The following is a 19,950-nucleotide window of genomic DNA, read 5'->3' as shown; positions in this document are numbered from 1 at the left end:
ACGTCAGGAGGAGAGAATGGTAGAGGCAGGAGCGGGTCTGGGGTAACAGGTTGTAGGAAGGAGGGAGAGGCGGAGTGGTGTGTCTCTCGAGGAATATGGATTGGTCTTGTCTCTCTCTGTCTCTCTCTCTGTCTCTCTCTCTCTCTCCGGGTGTTGACGCATGTGCAGTCTGCTTTTACTTTCTGCCCCCTCTCTCTCCACACTCCTCCTCCTACTCCTCCTCCTCCCCCACCAACCCTCCCAATACCGCCCTTCTCCTTCTCTCTCTCCATCCACCATCACCCTCTCTCCCCCTTTCTCCCTCTCTCTCTCTCCTCCTGCTCCCCCTCTCTCCCTCTCTCTCTCTCTGCCATGCTGTTAAGGCCAAGGTTATCTACTTGTTTTGTTTTTGTTTTAGTTCAATATAAAGTCATTTTTATATATTATTTTTAGGGGTTACTTGTGTCTTTGTTGTGATTGGTGATTAGGTGATTGGTTATTGTTGTTATGTGAGAGAGAGTAGTTATTTGAGATGGTAGAGTTAGTGTGTGTGTGTGTGGTTTCGTGAGAGATAGAGAGAGTGAGAGAGTGAGAGAGAGTGAGTACATCAGTGGCCTGGTACCTCTCACAGTCAGCTCCAACACCCAAACAACAACACTCACTGCCTTCTCCAACAGTGTATCCCCATCATTATCACCACCACTACCCTCCACCAACACACACACACACAGTAACACAAACACAACACGTATAACACCACGTAACACTTAAGTAACACTATAGTTAACACGCACCTTAAAGCACACCCTTGTCACTTCCTGCAAACTACCGCAACACTTCTCAAGGTCAACTTAGGCCGTAAGGGGTTAACGCCACGTGATTAACAACCTTGACCTTGACGAAACAAGACCTTGATAACTGTATAATTGGGTCACACAAAGACACCCACCGGCTAACAGCAGCAGCAGCAGCAGCAGTAGTAGCGGCAGTAGTTGAGATAGTAGTAACAGTATCAGGAACGACGAGGAGGCACCACCACCAGGAGGAAGGAAGAAGAAGAAGAAGGAGGAGGAGGAGGAGGAAGAGGAGGAGGAGGAGGGTGATAATAAGTTCTTTATAAGGAGGAGGAAGAGTGGGTGGAGATGTTGTCCATGCAGCTGGTAGTGTGTGTATGTGTGGTAGTGATGGTGGTGTTCCTGCCCCAGTTGGTATATATCCTGCTGAGGGCGTCGTTACCTTCTGCAGGATCAATATTCCGGACGGAGGGGCGTGAAGAGAGGAGTAGTAGTAGTAGAAGAAGAAGGGGGGAGGGGGGGGAACTATGTAGCGGGAAGAGCGAGGAACGTCTCCATCCTCCCGCCGCTGGTCTGCATAAACCACTGTTTTCTCTCGTGAATTAAAGGCACTCTGCTCCGTCGCACTAATGAGGGCTGATGAAGCTGCCGTGATCATGCGCCTTTCCCTCCCTCAACCGCACTCTCGCCTCCTCCTTCTTCCCTCCTTCCTCCTTCCTCCTCCTTCCTTCTTCCCTCCTTCCTCCTTCCTCCTCCTTCCTCCTTCCTCCTCCTTCCTTCTTCCCTCCTTCCTTCTTCCCTCCATCCTTCTTCCCTCCTTCCTTCTTCCCTCCTTCCTCATCCTTCTTCCTCCTTCCCCCTCTTTCCTCCTCCTACTCTACCCTTCTTCCTTCATTCATCTACTCTTCCTTTATTACTGTTTATTATTATTTTACTTCACACCGCCTTTCTTAATTTGGTTTTCTTGGTTATTCCTTATTCTCTTGTTTCATTTTTCTTGTTTATTTCTCTTCCTTGTATTATTTTTATCTTGTTATTTACTTTTTTTTATGTTCTTAATTATTACTTATTGTTTTTATTTGCCTTCTTATTCTTGTCTGTGCTTATTCCTTATTTATCACCTCCTATCTTTCTATTGTGTTTTGTCTAATTAATCTTTCTTATTTTCTATTATTTACACTTTCTTATCTCTCTCTCTCTCTCTCTCCATCTTTTTTCTTAATCTTTCTCCTAATTATTCAGTCCTTCTACTTACTTCCAATTCTTATTCTAATTCCTGGATTTTCTCTCCTATTCTATCCCTTATTCCCTCTTTCTTTACCTCCTTGTTTACTTTTCTTCTTTCTTTCTTCCTATTCCTTTTATTTATTAACTTTCATTCTCATTCTTGCATTTTTTCTCCAATTTCATTATTCGAATTTATTTTATTCTTATGGACATGGGGTCAAAAAAATGGCGGGCGGGAGGAAGTGGACATGGGGATTGGATATAGGGATTGGACATGGGATTGGACATGGGGATTGGATATAGGGATTGGTGGATTGGTTAGTCCTTGGTTTATAGATATGGTTGGACAAGTATTGGACATGGTTGAAAAGGTAAGAGTGGACATACTTGGACACAGGAACTAGTGGACGTGATTGGGTAGATAGCGGACAGAGTTGAGTAGATAGCGGACATAGTTGAGTAGATAGCGGACATAGTTGAGTAGATAGCGGACATAGTTGAGAAGATAGTGGACATAGTTGAGTAGATAGCGGACATAGTTGAGTAGATAGCGGACATGGTTGGACACGGGGGGGTGGGGAGAAGAACGAACTACAAGTACCTGAGTTTAATAAATTATTTAACGAAAGATCTCTCTCTCTCTCTCTCTCTCTCTCTCTCTCTCTCTCTCTCTCTCTCTCTCTCATTCACAGATGTATGTAAACAAAACGAAACCGGTTAAATATACATAAAAAAGAGAGAGAAGAAAGAAAGAAAGAGAGAGAGAAAGAAAAAAGTGAGAGAGAAAAAAAAATGGACGCGACCCAAACTACTGTATTACTCTACCTCCCTCCCGTCCCCTCCCTCCCGTCTCTCCCTCCCGTCCCTCCCTCCCGTCCCTCTTCCTCCCTGCTTCTCCCTCCTTCCACCAATTCTCCACCAATCGTCTCCATCATTTAAATAAATATAATCAAGAGGGGAAAAAATAAGGATTAAAAACTCACCTCTATAAGGAAGATATGAGGAAGAAAGGAAGACATCTTGTTGGGCGTCACCATTTCTTCCTAGTGGTGGTGGTTGACCTCCTCGTCTCCATGAAGGGATTTTGGAGACATAACTAGACGTGTGTTGGAGGGAGGAGATGTATAGAACCTCAAAATATGGCGTAAGACCTCTCCTTCTCTCCCTCTCTCTTTCCTGTAGTTGTTGGAGGAGGAGGAGGCAAGAAGAGGAGGTAGGAGAGGAGAGGAGACGCAGCAGCCCAAGTTTAGGTTCCGTTTTCTATGGAGGAGGAACTGAGATTAATTTAAGGTGAATCTTAGGTAGAATTCCTCATTTAAGACGTGGCCCAAAAAATCCCGGATACAGAGATGAATTCATACGTTGATTAGATAGATAGATAGATAGATATATATATAGATAGATAGATAGATAGATAGATAGAAGAAAACAATGGTAAACAATGTAAAGTGTTTTATTTTTAAGTTAATTAGTGAGTTCGAAAATACAGCTCGTTTGTTTACAGGTACAGGTACAGATATAGGTACAAATACAGGTACAGGTACAAGTACAGGTACAGGTACAGGTACAGGTACAAGTAATAACAACAGGCACAGGTACATACAGAATGTACAGATATAGGCACTGGGTACAGGACAGTACGGGTACAAGTACAGTACAGGATCTTGAAATTTGAGCACAGATGCAGGTGATGCAGATGCAGAAACAGGTGCAAGTACAGTTACAGATACAAGCAGGTGCAGAAGTACAGTTGCAGATACAAGTACAGGTACATTTTTTGGGTACAGGTACAAGTACAGGTACAAGAATACAGGTGCAGATATAGTACAGGCACAAGTACAGGTACAAGTACAGGTACAAGTACAGGTATGGGTACAGAAGTACAGGTACAGATATAGGTGGGTACAGGCACAAGTACAGGTACAAGGCACAGGGTACAGATATAGGTACAAGTAGATACAAAGTAAAGGCACAAGCACAGGTACGTGCAGGTACAGAGTGGTACAAGTGCAGGTACAAATGAGGCACAAGCACAGGTGTACAGGTACAAGTACAGGTACAAGGCTGGCACAGGTACAGGTACAGATACAAGTGAGCTGCACAAGCACAGGTACACGTACAGGCACAAGTACAGGTACAAGCACAGGTGCACAGATACAGACACAAGTACAGATACAAGTAAAGGTACAAGCACAAGTACAGGTACAGGTGCAGCACAGGCATAATACAGGTGCTGCACAGATACAAGCACAGGCACAGAAAGCACAGATACAAGTACAGTACAGATACAGGGTACACAAGTACAGGTACAGGTACAGCACAGGTGTACAGGTACAGAGTACAGGTACAGAATACAGAATACCAGAATGGGGTACAGGCAGATACAGGCACAGGTACAGGTACAAGAGTACAGATATACAAGTACAGGTACCATACACAGGTACAGGAAGTATGCAGGTACAAGTACAGAGTACAGGAATAAGGTACAGTACAGATACAAGTACGAGTGCAGATCAGCAGGTACAGGTACAGATACAGAGTACAGTGCAGATACAAGTACCAGGCCTGATGGGGTACAGGTACAGGTACAGATACAATGCAGGTGCACAATACAAGTGCAGAGCACAGGATGGTACAAGCACAGGTACACACAGTACAGAAGTACAGAATGCAGTAGTAAGTACTGCAACCACAAGGTGCAGGTACAAGGAATACACCAGGTACAGATACAAATGCAAATTACAGATGAAGCACAACAAGTACAGGTACAGATACAAGCAGGTGGATACAGAAATTCACAGATACAGGTGCAGATACAGAGTAAGGTACAGAATGCAAAGTACAGGTACAGATTACAATACAGAGGTACAGATACAAGTACGGGTACAGCACATACAAGTACAGGTACAGATACAAGTACAGGTGCGGTACAGATTCAAGTGCGGACAGGTACAGATACAAGAATTGAGATGCAGATGCACAGAGTACAGACAGATACAAGTACAGGTACAGATATCTGAAGTGCAGGTGCATGCAAGAGCTACAGATACAAGTACCAGGTACGGTACAGAGTACCGGAATTTTGAATGCAAATTACAGTTGCAGATACAGAGTACAGGTACAGAAGTACAAGTACAGGCACAGATGCAGGTGCAAGTAGCAGAAGTGCAGATTACGGGTACAGAATGCAGGTACGGAGTGCTGGCACATACAAGGGGTACAGAGATGCACAAGTGCAAGTACAGGTGCAAATTACAAGTACGGGTACGGGTACAAGTACAGATAGTACAGTACAGGTACAGATACAGGTACAGTACATAAGTATGTTACATAAGTACAGGTACAGGTATAAGTACAGGGCTAGCATACAGGTACAGATAATAAGTACAGATATACATGTACAAATTGCACAGGTACATGGGGCACAGTAAGCACAAGTGTGTGTACAGGCAAGGCACAGGTACATACAGTGTACACATATAAGCATAAGGCACAGGTACAAGTACAGGCATACACAAGTACAGGCCAGCACAAGTACAGGCACATACAAGCACAAGTACAGGTACAGGCACAGTGCAAGTACACAGAAGTACAGGCACACATACAAGCACAAGTACAGATACAACACAGATACACAAGCACAGGTACAAGTACAGGTGCAAGTGCAGGCCAGGTATAAGTACAGGCAAGAGCACAGGTGCAATTGCAGATGCAAATGCAGATTGCACAGGTACAGGTAGGCCAGATACAGACAGGTGTACAGGTACAGGTGCAGTTACGGATGCAAGTACAGGTACAGGTACAGATGCATGTACAGGTACAGGTACAGGTACAGGTACGGGTACAGATGCAGATACAGAATGATCTGGAGTACAGGTACGGGTACAGTTACGGATACAAGCAGGTACAGGTACAGATATAAGATGTACAGGTACAAGTACATTACAGGTACAGGTACAGGTGCAGATTGCAATTGCAAGTACAAGTACAAGTACCAGGTACTGATTGCAGTGTACAAAAGCATGATACAAGTACAAGGTACAGGTACAGGTACAGATATGTAAGTACAGGTACAGGTACAGGACAGATACAGGTACAGGTACAGATACAGATATCTCAAAATTAAAAAACAATAAATAAATTTATATTATAAGTCATTGAATGTTAACATTAAGAAACACACATATATGTAAAATTAACATACATACATACATACATACATACATACATACATACATATATACACACATTTCATACATACCTACATACATACACACAATACATACATACAGAATTAAGATATTGTTCAGTTTACTCACGATATGGAAAACTTTGAGGTGCTAATTGGGAAATATTACCTGAAGATTAGACACCCTAAAGTTATTTAATTTGAGGGTTAGTCTACTGTAATGTTACCTGAGGGATTTGGTTGGTTTGGTTTGGTTAAGTTTGGTTGGGTTTGGTTGGTTTGGTTTGGTTGGGTTTTGAGTATTGACACTTGTTTGAGAAATACATTATTGGTAATTGTAGTTAAGATAATAAAAATTATATAATATAGAAGATAATGCTAATTAAATGTAGCATGGTAATAAAATTAATGGTAATGATAAACATATAGTGTAAATACTTTTGTTACTATTATTATTATTATTATTATTATTATTATTATTATTATTATTATTATTATTATTATTATTATTATTATTATTATTATTAGTATTATTATTTGATTATATAATAGCATGTAAATCATTAGTAACGTTAATAATAATAATAATAATAATAATAATAATAATTATAATAGTAATAATAATAATAATAATAATAATATTAATATTAATATTAATAATAATATTAATAATAATATTAATAATAATAAAAATTAAAATATATTAATAATAATAATAATAATAATAATAATAATAATAATAACAATAATAATAATAATAACGATGATGATGATGATGATAATAGTAATAATATTAATAGAAATAATAATAAAAAGAAAATAATAATAATAATAAAAATAATAATAGTGATAATAATAATAATAATAACAATAATAATATCTTTACCTGTAAACGGACACAATATTATAGACTCACTGACACACACACAGACAAAAAAAATTTCTCTCTCTCTCTCTCTCTCTCTCTCTCTCTCTCTCTCTCTCTCTCTCTCTCTCTCTCTCTCTCTCTCTCTCTCTCTCCAACACAGAAACTTGCAAGCAAACTCACCTGACTACCTCGCCTCTCCTCGCCTCTCCTCCTCGCCTCTCCTCCTCACCTCTCCTCCTCGCCTCTCCTCCTCGTCTTTCCTCCTCACTTCTCCTCCTCTCCTCTTCCTCCTTCCTCCTCTCCTCTTCTCCTCCAGCACCCGACACCCACTTGTCCCCTACGCACACACACTCCACCACAAGGTCGTCCTCGGCTTGCCTGGGTCCTCCTTGACTCCCTCTCTTATGACAGCACACCACACGTCTCCACCATACTTATTTCTTAGCCTCATCACGTCAAAGTCTCATCAAAGGACTCCCCTTACCTCGAACAGGATACCGTCAAGGAGTCAGCAGCTGGGGTCCTTAAATCGCTCTACTGATTCTTAAGATCTTGTGTATAACTTCAAAGGACTCGCTGCTGTCCCTTCATGGTCGACCTCCAGCTTGAGATGCTTAGGATGTGGTGGTGGTGGTGGTGGTAGTGGGTTGGACGGAGGAGGAAGGGGACTTTTAGTGGTGTTTTGAAGTAGAATTTGATCGTATTTGAAGACTGTTCCATTACTCCTGATGGTTCTTATAAGTGATGGAAATTAGCTACAGAGTGTTGGTTAATTATCGTCTTCAGGTGAGGGTCCTCTTCTGCAGGGCGGTGCTGGTGGTGTGGCGTCCGTCTCGCAGGAAGACTATTAACAACTGGTTCGTATCCCCCCTCGTGGGTCCTGGTGTAGCTTTTGGATCGTCCTCTTACCCCCCCCCCCCTCTCTCTCTCTCTCTCTGTCTCCCTCCCTCCCTTTGGTCCCTCCTCCCTTCTCTCCCTCCCCCTTAACCTAACCCTTTATCAGGACAATATGCAAACTACCCCCACCCCGGACCGCCAGGCTGAAAGGCTGGCCCAAACGTACAGCTTTTGAATGTAATGATCCCCTTTCTCCTCCTCCTCTTCCTCCTCCTCTTCTTCTTATTCCTCCTCCTCCTCCTCCTCCTCTTCTCTCTCTTTCTACTCCTTCTATCTCTTCGTGATTCCTTTTTATTGTGTAGTTAACCTCTTGCATCATCTTTCTATCAAATAATTCTTGACTTCTTGTTCTCTCTCTCTCTCTCTCTCTCTCTCTCTCTCTCTCTCTCTCTCTCTCTCTCTCTCTAGTCATACCTGGAATCATCTTATAGTGTTGACTCCGTATTTCTACCCAATACCTTACCACCTTATCTACCGATCAACCAGTGTACCTACCATTCTATTCCCCTTAACTACCACATAAACAACGTATCATCCGAACCAACATAATATAATCATCATCATCATCATCATCATCATCCCGGGACAGAGATATCGTAACTACAATGGGATAAAGATTTGTGTTCCCTGAGTCGGTCCATTTCAAAGACTCTATTCATTTGCTTGACAGATAATAAATATATGGTATCCCAGTTCGGTCTGATGCGGGTCTCTCTTCCTCTCTCTACTCTCTCTCTCTCTTTTACTCTTTCTCGAATTCTTTAAACTTAGAATCCAATACGGTTTATAAAGTTTATGTTGATGATAATTGTAAACAGTGATTTTCATTTGTTTTTGTTTTTTCTGTGTGACTTAAGGTTTCGACGTCTATAGTTTACGCTGCCATATTTGTTTTTCTTTTCGTGAATTATTTACGTAAAATTATGGTTAAATTTCGTGGGTTTTCTTACCAGTTCTTGTTATTTATTATATCATTTTAGTTGCTACTATCTACATATTGCTATTAGTTGCTATTATCATATCTCTCTCACTACTAATCAAACAATCCTTATTATTTTGCTATTATTGTTTTACCTAATCTAATATCTAAATAGCTATATATCTCCTAGTATTTTGGATTATTTTATATAATCCTTAATAGCCACAGCAACAAACTCCTATTATTTGCTACTATTATTCTCGTTCGCTAACCTAACCTACCCAGTAAGCACAGAACTATATAAAAAATCCTTGTATTAAATTTCACAATCGATATCAGAATGAGATGTTTATAAGCGACCCCCCAAAAAAACAGTACGTGGATGTTTAGCTTAAGTAACCCTCATGTTTACTTACGGCTTAGCCAATCCAGGAGGAACACGGGTATAAAATGTGGGTAGGAGGTGGGTAGGAGGTGGGTAGGAGGGTGGGTAGGAGGGTTAGGGCACTGGATGGGGAGGTAGGAGGAGAGGGTGTGGTAGTGGGGATATTGGATAGGTGGGGAGGAGAGGTGTGGTGGTGGGGGAGGGAGGGTGGGGTGGTGGGGAGGGAGCTTAGAGAATGGGGAGGAGAGGTAGAATGTGGGAAGAAGGGTATGGGGAGTAGGGAGGGAGGGAGGTTAGGTAGAGGTGAGGGGAGGAGGGGGAGGGGGGACATCTAAAGTATGTTATATCATCGTCAACACAACATAATAACAACGCCTCATTAATCTATACTTCTTAAATAACATCATCCTAACCAAAACCCAACCAAAACCCAACCAAAACCCAACCAAAACCCAACCAAAACCCAACCAAAACCCAACCTATAAACAAATCCAACTCAACCAAAACAAACCCAACTTACCACCCCCCCCGCCAAAAAAAACAACCAAAACCTAACCAAAATTCAACCAACATCAAGTACTCACCATAATTATACGCAAATCACAGCCTCACAACCACCACCAGAGAGCGTCACAGATGTACGCACACAAACCTATCTGATTTACGCTCTTGGTATAAAAGTAAAAAAAAAAAATAAAAAGTCCTTCGATACGAGGCCCCATTTCATTTGAATAAGAGGGGGGGTATTTTTTTTCCTCTCTCTCTATGGTCTGTGCTGGGTAGTTGACAATGCGGAGGCTAGTTGGGAGGGAGGGAGAAGGGTGGAATGACGGTGGATGGAGAAGGAATGAGTGAGGGAATGAGAGAGAGAGAAGAGGGAATGAGAAAGAGAGAAGAGAGAAACAGAGAGAAGAGGGAATGAGAAGGGGTTAAGGCAGAAGAAAGGGCGGCTTTGCTTATTCATGTTGGTGCACAGAAAAAAGGTTCTTTAGTGTGGGTAGGGGGTACGGGGGGTAGTGGGTTGGGGAGGGTAGTGTGGGGGGAGGAGGTAGGGTGGGTAGGGGAGGGTAGGGGAGGGTAGTGTGGGTAGGGAGGGTGGGTGGGTAGGGAGGGTAGTGTGGGTAGGGGAGGTGGGGGTGGGTAGGGGAGGGTAGTGGGTAGGGTAGGGGTAGGGGTAGGGGAGGGTAGTGGGGTAGGGAGGGTAGTGTGGGTGGGGAGGGTAGTGTGGGGGGAGGGTAGTGTGGGTAGGGGAGGGTAGGGTAGTGTGGGTAGGGGAGGGTAGTGGGTAGGGGAGGGTTGTGTGGGTAGGGGAGGGGAGTGTGGGTAGGGGAGGTGTGTGGGTAGAGGAGGGTAGTGGGTAGAGGAGGGTAGTGTGGGTAGAGGTGGGTAGGAGAGGGTAGTGTGGGTAGGGGTGGGGTAGGGAGGGTAGTGTGGGTAGGGAGGGTAGTGGTGGGTAGGGGGTGGGGGGAGGGTAGTGTGGGTAGAGGAGGGTAGTGGGTAGGGGAGGTAGGGGGTAGAGGGAGGGTAGTGTGGGGTAGGGGAGGGGTAGTGTGGGTAGGGGAGGGTGGGTGTGTGGGTAGAGGAGGGTAGTGGGGTAGAGGAGGGTAGTGTGGGTAGAGGAGGGTAGTGTAGAGGAGGGTAATGTGGGTAGAGGGTAGTGTGGGTAGGGGGGTAGTGTGGGTAGGGTGTGGGTAGAGGAGGGGGTAGGGTGGGGTGGAGGGTAGTGTGGGTAGAGGAGAGGGGAGGGTAATGTGGGTAGAGGAGGGTAGTGTGTAGTGTGGGTAGGGGAGGGGTAGTGGGTAGAGGAGGGAGTGTGGGGTAGGGGTAGAGGAGGGTAGTGGGGTAGGGGAGGGTAGTGTGGGTAGAGGAGGTAGTGTGGGTAGAGGGTAGGGGTAGAGGTAGTGGGGTAGAGGGTAGGGTGGGGTAGTGTGGGTAGGGGAGGGTAGGGTGGGTAGAGGAGGGTAGTGTGGGTAGGGAGGGTAGTGTGGGTAGGGGGTAGTGTGGGTAGGGAGGGTAGTGTGGGTAGGGAGGGTAGTGTGGGTAGGGTAGGGGTAGGGAGGGGTAGGGGGAGGGTGGGGTAGGGGAGGGTAGGGTGGGGGTAGGGTAGAGGGGTAGAGGAGGGTAGTGTGTGGGTAGAGGAGGGTTGGGGTAGAGGAGGGTATGTGGGTAGGAGGGTAGTGTGGGTAGGGAGGGTAGTGGGTGGGTAGGGGGTGGGGGTAGTGTGGGTAGAGGGAGGGTAGTGTGGGTAGAGGAGGTAGTGTGGGTAGTTGAGGGTAATGGGTAGAGGAGGGTAGTGGGTAGGGGAGGGTAGGGGGGGAGGGTAGTGTGGGTAGAGGAGGTAGAGGGAGGGTAGTGGGTAGAGGAGGGTAGTGGGTAGGGGAGGGTAGTGGGTAGAGGAGGGTAGTGTGGGTGGGTAGTAGGGGAGGGTAGTGGGTAGAGGAGGGTAGTGGTAGAGGAGGTGATGTGGGTAGGGAGGGTAGTGTGGGTAGGGGAGGGTAATGTTTGTTATTTTATTATTATTATTAATGTATCAATAATTATTTTTTAGTCTTGTACAACTACTTACCTCCCCCTTCCCTCCTCCTTACCCCCCCCTCCTCTTCCCTCCTCCCCTCCGAAAACAAAAACAAAATCATCTTCTTAGTTCGCCTTCCTTCTCTTTATTCTATCCGGCCGGAAGTCATTTAACATAGCCGGCTCACAGCTCCTTGACAGCCAGTCAGCCAGCCAGTCACCCAGCCAGTCACCCAGCCACCCAGCCAGTCACCCAGTTAGTCAGCCTTTGGCGTAGTGGTGCTAGTTCTCGTTAAGTCTTGGTTCGAAGATACAGTAGTGTGATAAGTGACGAGGTGCTGAGGAAATAGTTGCTAGGATACATCTTGAGGTGTTTAAGAAAATGGTAACTTTAACACTTTAATAATTATACTAACACACTGAAGCTGTTATTGATGTTATACTTTCATAGTGAACGATAAGATAAGGAAAAATTTCTATAATATTAAGTTTGTTTTTCTATTGTTACAGGTTGGTGGTCGATACAACTCGTCTATAGGGGGTCACTTGCCGCCGCCGCTCAGGTAAAGTGCTGCCTTAATTAACACCTGATATGTTAATTTGGTACAGAAATTAGATCACCTGAAGATTTACCTCCCTAATTTTAACTGTAATCTGACTTAATTTAACTTAATCCGACTTAACTTAACCTAATCTAACCTAATTTAATCTAATCCAACCTACCGGAACCTAAATGAACTTCCCTAACCCAACCCAAGCTAACCTAACCCCACTAAGTAGCATTAGGGGTGGGGGAGGGGTTAATCTTCAGGTGAAATAAGCTAATAAGGAAAGCGAATACTCAGGTGTTTCATGAAAATTACACCTTTACTGAACTGAGATCTACCAAGGGAATATTTTAGGTAAGGTTCGTTATGTTACTTATGTTTCAATGAGTTCATTTGGCGTAAATAAATTGATAGGTTCTGTCTTTCTTTCTTTCTTTCTTTCTTTCTTCATTTTCAGTTGCCTTCATCTTCTATCTTTTCTTCCTCTTCTTCATTCGTATCCTTTTCCTTTCTGTTATTATGTCTTCGTCAAATATATAATCGTTATCGCGTAAAATTGAGTTAAAAAGAAAATGGGTAACTGGAGTTATGGTTAATAATGTCATAGAAAACTACTCCCAATTTCGAAGGCTAACTCAAGCAATTCTAAATAATGTCGCTTCTCTTGCTAAACGACAACATACAGAGTTTATATTTATGATTAAAACAACAGGAAACGTTTTTATACACAGATAATTCATGAAACTCTGTGTATGATAATTATTAGACCTGGTGTGTGTGTGTGTGTGTGTGTGTGTGTGTGTGTGTGTGTGTGTGTTTGCATTAGTAAACAAAGATGAACAGGTGCTAGACTATAGTAAACAAAACCTTAGTGAACAGATTAAAACAGTAAACAAAGAGATGTAAACAGTAAACAAGGAGATGTAAACAGTAAACAGAGAGACTTGAGTATACTACGGATAAACTTGAGTACACAGAGTCTAATAATATACTAGTTAAAAGAAGAGAGAACACACACACACACACACACATATACACACACACACCAGGGATAATTTAGGCACATTATTAAGTCAGGTTTGTGAGGTTTCAACACGCATATTATCCCACGATAAAAACTCACTTAAATTCCCCACCAAGGAAACATATATTTAACTAATACAGGAATCACACCTTGCACCTCTCCCTCCTCCTCTTCCTTCTTTCTCCTCATCCTCCTTTTTCCTCCTAGTTCTCCTCCTCTTTCTGCTCCTCTTTCCTCTTCCTCCTCCTCATCCTCTTTTCCTCCTAGTCCTACTCCTCCTCTCCCTCTTCCTCACCCTCACCCAACCACACACACACACACACACACACACACTAACTCACCCTATGGAATTCTTCACTATATTTAACTCACTCAAGGAGTCACTCAACCACGGGGAGACCCGACTAGGTGGTAAATCATATAGCCTCTGTCTTCACTATAATCCCATGACCACTAATTATAGTTATTACTACTCATCATTTGGTCCTAGAAAGCTATAATATCTCTCAAACACCTGCAGATCTTAACCCTGCACGGTGTCTCGGAAAAATGTAAACATACCATTTTTATCATTTCTCCTCGTATATATCGCGTTGATGTCTCTATTATTACAGCTGTTTTGTTTTCATTACTTGTGGGAGACTTTCAACATCAAGATCTCAAACATCATGTGAGGATAATGTTAATGTTTTAAGAGTGATGTTTATACACATCTCTATGGCAAAATGTTAAGTGGTGTGTGTGTGTGTTTGTTTGTTTTTTTTAGATTTCTAGTCAGTTTTTGTTTATGGTGATAAGGGTAGAGTATAGATAAACACTTACACGGTCATACAAGCTAAAAGAAGCGACGTGTAAAGAGGTTTTAGTTGTGTCTTGGTTGGGTTTTCGTTGGTCTTTGTTGGTCATTGTTTTGATGAGTCTTGGTTGGTTGTTTGGTTGGTTTTGGTTGGTTTTGGTTGGTTGGTTGTTTGGTTGGTCATAGTTAGCCTAGGTTACTCATGGTCACCTTTTGTCTTTAGGTTGATTTTGGTTGGGTATTGGTTAGCCTTGGTTGGTCTCGGGTGGCCCACCAGGGGAGTGTTTGGGCCCCCAGGAAGCGGAAGTGTTTCATTAGTTTTGGCGAAAGTTTAAAGTTATTATGACACCAGAAGTGAAGAGTGGGGGAGAGAGGGAGGGAGAGAGGGAGAGAGGGAGGGAGAGAAGGGGGAACAGTGTCAAAGTACTCATCATACAGACAGACGAGGCGTGACACACACACACACACACACACACACACACACACAATGATGTCTTGAATGTGTTTGTTATAAGTAATGAATTTTTAACAAATACTTTGCTAACCCATACTGTCATACCAAGTGTATATATAGATAAGTATGTGGCGACCTGTGGTATAATGGTCAGCATGCTCGCCTCGCAAGTGAACAGACCCGGGTTCGATCCCCGGGCAGGGTGAAACTATGGGCAAGTTTCTTTACGCCATTTGCCTTTGTCTACCCAGCAGTAATTGGGGAACTGGATGTTAATAGATTTGTGGATCGTGTTCCGGGGTAATGCTTAGCCAGTGCAGTCGGCGAGTTGTCCGGTCTTCTCGGACTATTCCTTGACACTGAGTCATGTAGCTCGTTAACTTAGCGTGTGGTTGTTGTGTTGGCGACAGCTTCTACACCTTAAACAAATTCACGCCTAGGTGGCCCTTGGGCCGGCCATCCTCGTTACACGAGGGGCAACCATTATGTATGTATGTATGTTAAAGAACCCATGAAAGAACTAGAAGACATACGAGAGATATTTAGGTTCACCGTGACAACTTAATACCACAATGGCTGAACCAATGAAACCGTGAACCGTGAACCGTGAAGCTGTATGTTAACTCAGATGTCTTCCTTAACTGTAACACAAACAACAATTACCAAGTGTCAATGGTGTTGTAATAGTCCCACTTCACGCCACGCTGACGAGACTAACAGGGGGGGGGGGGTGGAAGAAGAGGACAGGGATGAGGAAGAGGAGGACTAGGAAGAGAAGGAGCAAGAGGAAGAGAAGGAGGAGGCCCACCCTGCACTCACCCCATACCTGGTGGCCAAGGGAGAACACAGGGTAGGAGGGAGGGAGAGAAGGAAGGAGGGAGAGAAGGTAGGAAGGAGGGAGAGAAGGAAAGAGAGAGGGAGGGAGACACGGGGAAGGAGGGGGACAAGGAGGAAATGATGGAGAGAAAGAAAGTGTAAAGGAGAGGAAGAGGGAGGGAGGGAGGGAGGGAGGGAAGGGTAGACATGGGTGAATCGTGTTCTGCTTGATGGAAGACAAAGATTGGCCAGTTCCAGCCAGTTGTGGTGTGTGTGTGACACCAACGAGTGTATTATCCTCAAATCACGCAATTTTAGAGAGAGAGAGAGAGAGAGAGAGAGAGAGGGAGAGAGAGGGACGTGTCAGTGCTAATTTATGTTCAGGTGAGAGACAGGCGGCTGTAAATTACCTGTAAATGAGTGTAAATAAGGGAGGACACTGAGGCCTTTTATTACCGAGATAATGAGAGGTAATCCTTTGTTGTAGCTTGTGTTTACCTTCTCTCCTCCCCCTCTCCCTTTCCCTCACCCCTTCCCTCTCACCTCCCCTCCCTCACTTCTCCTCCCTTCACTTCCCTCCCTCCCTCTTACCTCCTGTCTCCTTCACCCCCCCACCCCCGTGGTAGAAGCCTGCGGGGTCATTGCTCACAGGTATCCACGCAGGTAACATAAAGCTGGCAGGTGTTCTGTTGTTTACCTGTGTGTGTTGTGCCTGCTCTTGTTCAGAAGAGAGAGAGAGAGAGAGAGAGAGAGAGAGTGTGTGTGTGTGTGTGTATGTCTGTTAATCTCTCTCACTACTGTCTTACCTACTTTCTCTTGCCTCATTACTTTCCACCCTACTCTTCTATCCTCACTACTATCACTTTCTCCTCACTACTACCCTCTCTCTCTATCCTCACTACTGCCCAATCAACTCTCTCTTCACTACTGTCCTACCTACTTTCTCTCCCCTCATTACTTTCCACCCTACTCTTATCCTCACTACTATCACTTTCTCCTCACTACTACCCCTCTCTCTCTATCCTCACTACTGCCCAATCAACTCTCTCTTCACTACTGTCCTACCTACTTTCTCTCCCCTCATTTCCACCCTACTCTTATCCTCACTACTATCACTTTCTCCTCACTACTACCCCTCTCTCTCTATCCTCACTACTGTCCAAACTACTTTATCTTCTCTACTTCCCTCCCTAGTTTTCACCCTCACTACTGTCTGATCAAAATATAAACACCGGGTAAAAGTAATATCAGTGTTCCAATCTGTTTACATTACCAAGAGGTGATATTATGTCGCTTATGTCATCACACTGGTAATATATCTACAATATTTAATCAGTTCCACCGTTTCTACCTTATTTAAAACATTACTAATTATGTCGGATTCAATAAAAGGTAATAAAATACCTGTGAGTTTGTTAGTGAAGAGGGAGAGGAATAGGCGTTTGAGGAGAGGAGGGGGTGAGGTAATCAATGAAGCACCTGGGATAAAATTCCCTAAATATAATGATAGTAGGGAATACAAGACCTCCCAGGGGTACGTATCTCTCTATCATGCCGTGTTGAGGTGGTATTTACCTCCTGATACCTGCCATGTGTTTTCCTGTGTTGGTAACATTTGTTTTTAGACGATGGAGGAAATGGCGCTCCGTCTTCCTTTCGAGAACTTGGGGGAGAAATTATAAGTCCTTTATAAACTACGTCTCATTTTACCCCATGTAAGAGAAGGGGTGGTTAGGTATTACGTGGATAATAAGAAATGTATATTGTCGTTGTTCGAACTTTTGGAGAAATATCAATAACGAAATGAGTTGTTAGATAACGAAAATGATGAAGGGGATGAGTCTCCCAATAATAGAGAGCCTACGCCTGAGCCTAGCCCTGAGCCTGAATTTGAGTAGGGTTCTGACCCTTAACCTGTGCCCATGCGTGAGCCTGTGACTGAGGAGGAGATTCGAGCGAGGTTGATAGACCTTAAAAATCGCGACCCGGATCAAGTTCTCACCAAAGAGGAAAGAAAAGAGAGGAGAAAAGAGATTCGACGACTATTAATAAAATTCAATAATGTGATAAGTCCTGAGAGCCGAGGTATAGTGCACACCATCATACAAGACACGCGGGAAGTATTACTATACTGTATGAATAAGTATGCGGGAGAACGTCATAAGTACTCGATTGCAGGTTCACCTTCGTCAGGAAACATCAAAATAGATTATTATAGTTTCCTCTACACGGATCTTTGGGTGCCATAGACAGCAACTTTTGACGGGGAATCTCTCCCACGGTATCTGCTGAAGTTCTTGAAAGATCTTAAGCCAAATAAACCCGTCAATAAGATGTTTATCCCAAAGATAACGCTGAGTGATACGATAATGCTGGAGGTGATGCTCAGGAAGACTAACCAAGAGTTCTGCCTGGAGACCGACACTACCATGAGGGGCAGAGAGAAACTGACGTTAATAGCAGCGACATTATCACTAGCAGCAAGAGGGCAGACCATGTTGGTGAAGCGTTTCCGGAAGGATGACAAACCTTGCAGGTACCGCATTATAGACGAGGAGATAGTGAATCATCTTATCGACTGTATCATTCTGCTGAACCTTCCTGACCTCGATGCAACCACTGGTGTGCCTCTATAGCAAATCAGAATTTCTATGGTGAGGAGTTACTAAATCATCATATCGTGTGGTCAGGTGAGAAGGGTCATACAACACCTGGTGACACAAGACACCGGAATAGTTTATATTAAACACTATGATTCAGTCACCTGGAAAATCCCTGAGTGGTTGATGACGAAGGAGAAATTCTTGTTGCACCTACAGCACCTGGTCGAGATCGGGCAACCTGGGGGAGGTCTGTTAGGCCACCTCCACAAGCTCGCGTTTAGCTGTGGATTTACATTGAGTTCCACCGAATAAATAGTTATAAACGAATTAAGCTGTACAGCCAGCAGTGAGGAAGAGAAAAAACTACAAAAGACACGACTTAGAACCAAGAGAAAAATTCTGTTCAGGACCAAGAAACAAGACAAAGGTTACGTGAGGGATGAGAGTGGCGATTAGAAAGATATGTATGATGAGAAGTGTACTCTTGAGGGCGTGAGCAGCGAGTCTGAAGACGGAAGTACTGATCTGGATATTAGTAAACAGCATCACTATACAGCATACATGTATTGTGATGCAAGTGTGGAAAAACTCTTCGGAATGATTCAAGAGTTAGAAAGATAAATTTATGAGGAGGGACAAGGGGAGTGGCTCGCTGTTGATAACCATGAGATTTTTGTTTACCTGGTACCAAGTCTGCTCTTACCTGTAGATGCAAACTTGAACAAATCCTTCTAAGACAGTTTCAGGGCTCAATTTGCCTCCGAACTGCATAATATATTAGTTATGGGAGACGAAATGTGTCCGCCGGTCCTGGTGGAGTAAGATTATCCTTTAACTCCTTATCAAGTTGGTCTGTGGAGTAACCTTGGTCCTGCACTGGCCAGAAAAAGTACCAACATCTGGGCCAGCGGCTACCGGAATAAGATACAGCCAAACAAGCGGAAAAACGTTGACGTCAATGAAAAAAAATCGAAAAAGAAGGAAAATTATGACACCTCGAATTTGACAACAATGGCTGATGAGCCAAAAGGTGAATATTTCTCAAACAAAGAAACTGAGGCACGAGTCACGAATGAAGAAAATGTTTAAGAATCAATCTCGGCCAACAAATGTGACTCCTCAGAGTGGGTGTTTGACTCACCGAAAGAAAACCTAATAGTGAGTCCTATCTCAGAACACCCGACTTCCTCAGAAGAGGAAAGTGATTCTGAGTTAACGTCAGGGAGCCGCGGCCCCACAGATGAGGAAAATTTGGGTATGGGCACAAGAATAAAACTCCCAACTCCCAAATATGATTCTGATTCAGCGTCAATCTGCGAAAGTTCACCAGATCACGACAGTGAATCTGAATCAACGTCAACCAGCCAAAAATCGTCAAATCACGAGAATGAATCTGATTCACCTTCAAGCGGCGAATTTTCATCAAATCAGGAAAGTGATTCTGATTCATCATTAGTCGACCAACTTTCATCAGATCACGAAAGTGATGAAAATTCACCAAGAGGTCACGAACGACCAGCAGGTCACAAACGATCCCGGAGAGACGAAAGTGATGAAGATTCACCAAGAGGTCACAAACGTTCAAGAGGCCACGAAAGTTCCACAGGTGATGACAGTAACGGGGGTTCAGAGTGAGGCCACAGGCTGCCTGGCCTCCACAGGTGATGACAGTACGTCCTCCTTCTAGAAGTGTTGCAGCAATGCCTGAGGATGCCACAGCAAGAGCAATTTTCCCTTGATGACGTATTGTGGCCAACAGAAGGTTGATCAGGAATGTTTTTCCTGTCCCGCCAGGTGAATCGAGAAAGATCATACCTCCCTGCTCCGCTTGTATCGCTTGCAAGATCTGTTCATAAGCATTTGCTTGATCAGGCACCAGGTGAGGCTCATTTTCTTCAAGGAAATTCACCAGAACTTCAACTGAGTAGTCTGTCTCT

The 19,950-nt window shown here is 43.9% G+C and overlaps 1 protein-coding gene and 1 long non-coding RNA gene across 2 annotated transcripts in view; one reads left to right on the top strand and one right to left on the bottom strand.

The window, feature by feature from the left end:
• Nucleotides 1-1,344, bottom strand: part of LOC121879399 — a 33,619-nt gene extending 32,275 nt beyond the window's left edge. The window contains exon 1 of the long non-coding RNA XR_006091323.1: nucleotides 929-1,344. This is a non-coding gene — a long non-coding RNA (uncharacterized LOC121879399). The remainder of the gene's footprint in view (nucleotides 1-928) is intronic.
• A 17,131-nt stretch (nucleotides 1,345-18,475) lies between these two features.
• Nucleotides 18,476-19,648, top strand: LOC121879410 (clumping factor B-like). The gene is made up of 3 exons (XM_042386044.1): nucleotides 18,476-18,530; nucleotides 18,861-19,043; nucleotides 19,206-19,648. Exons 1-3 carry the CDS (start codon nucleotides 18,476-18,478, stop codon nucleotides 19,646-19,648), a joined length of 681 nt encoding a protein of 226 aa, XP_042241978.1.
• Nucleotides 19,649-19,950: the final 302 nt, after the last annotated feature.

Source organism: Homarus americanus, unplaced genomic scaffold (assembly GCF_018991925.1).
Source record: "Homarus americanus isolate GMGI-L3 unplaced genomic scaffold, GMGI_Hamer_2.0 scaffold30768, whole genome shotgun sequence".
In the NCBI taxonomy this organism is placed as follows: domain Eukaryota; kingdom Metazoa; phylum Arthropoda; class Malacostraca; order Decapoda; family Nephropidae; genus Homarus; species Homarus americanus.
Note: the sequence above shows the minus strand (reverse complement) of the source record. Positions and strands in the feature narration are given on the sequence as shown.

Excerpts from the sequence above, each read along its gene's own strand:
- LOC121879410 (XM_042386044.1), top strand. The coding sequence starts at position 18,476 with ATGTATGATGAGAAGTGTACTCTTGAGGGCGTGAGCAGCGAGTCTGAA. Across the intron at positions 18,531-18,860 it reads CAGCGAGTCTGAAGACGGAA|TTGGTCTGTGGAGTAACCTT; the intron begins GTACTGATCTGG and ends CTCCTTATCAAG. Across the intron at positions 19,044-19,205 it reads AATGGCTGATGAGCCAAAAG|AAGAGGAAAGTGATTCTGAG; the intron begins GTGAATATTTCT and ends CGACTTCCTCAG.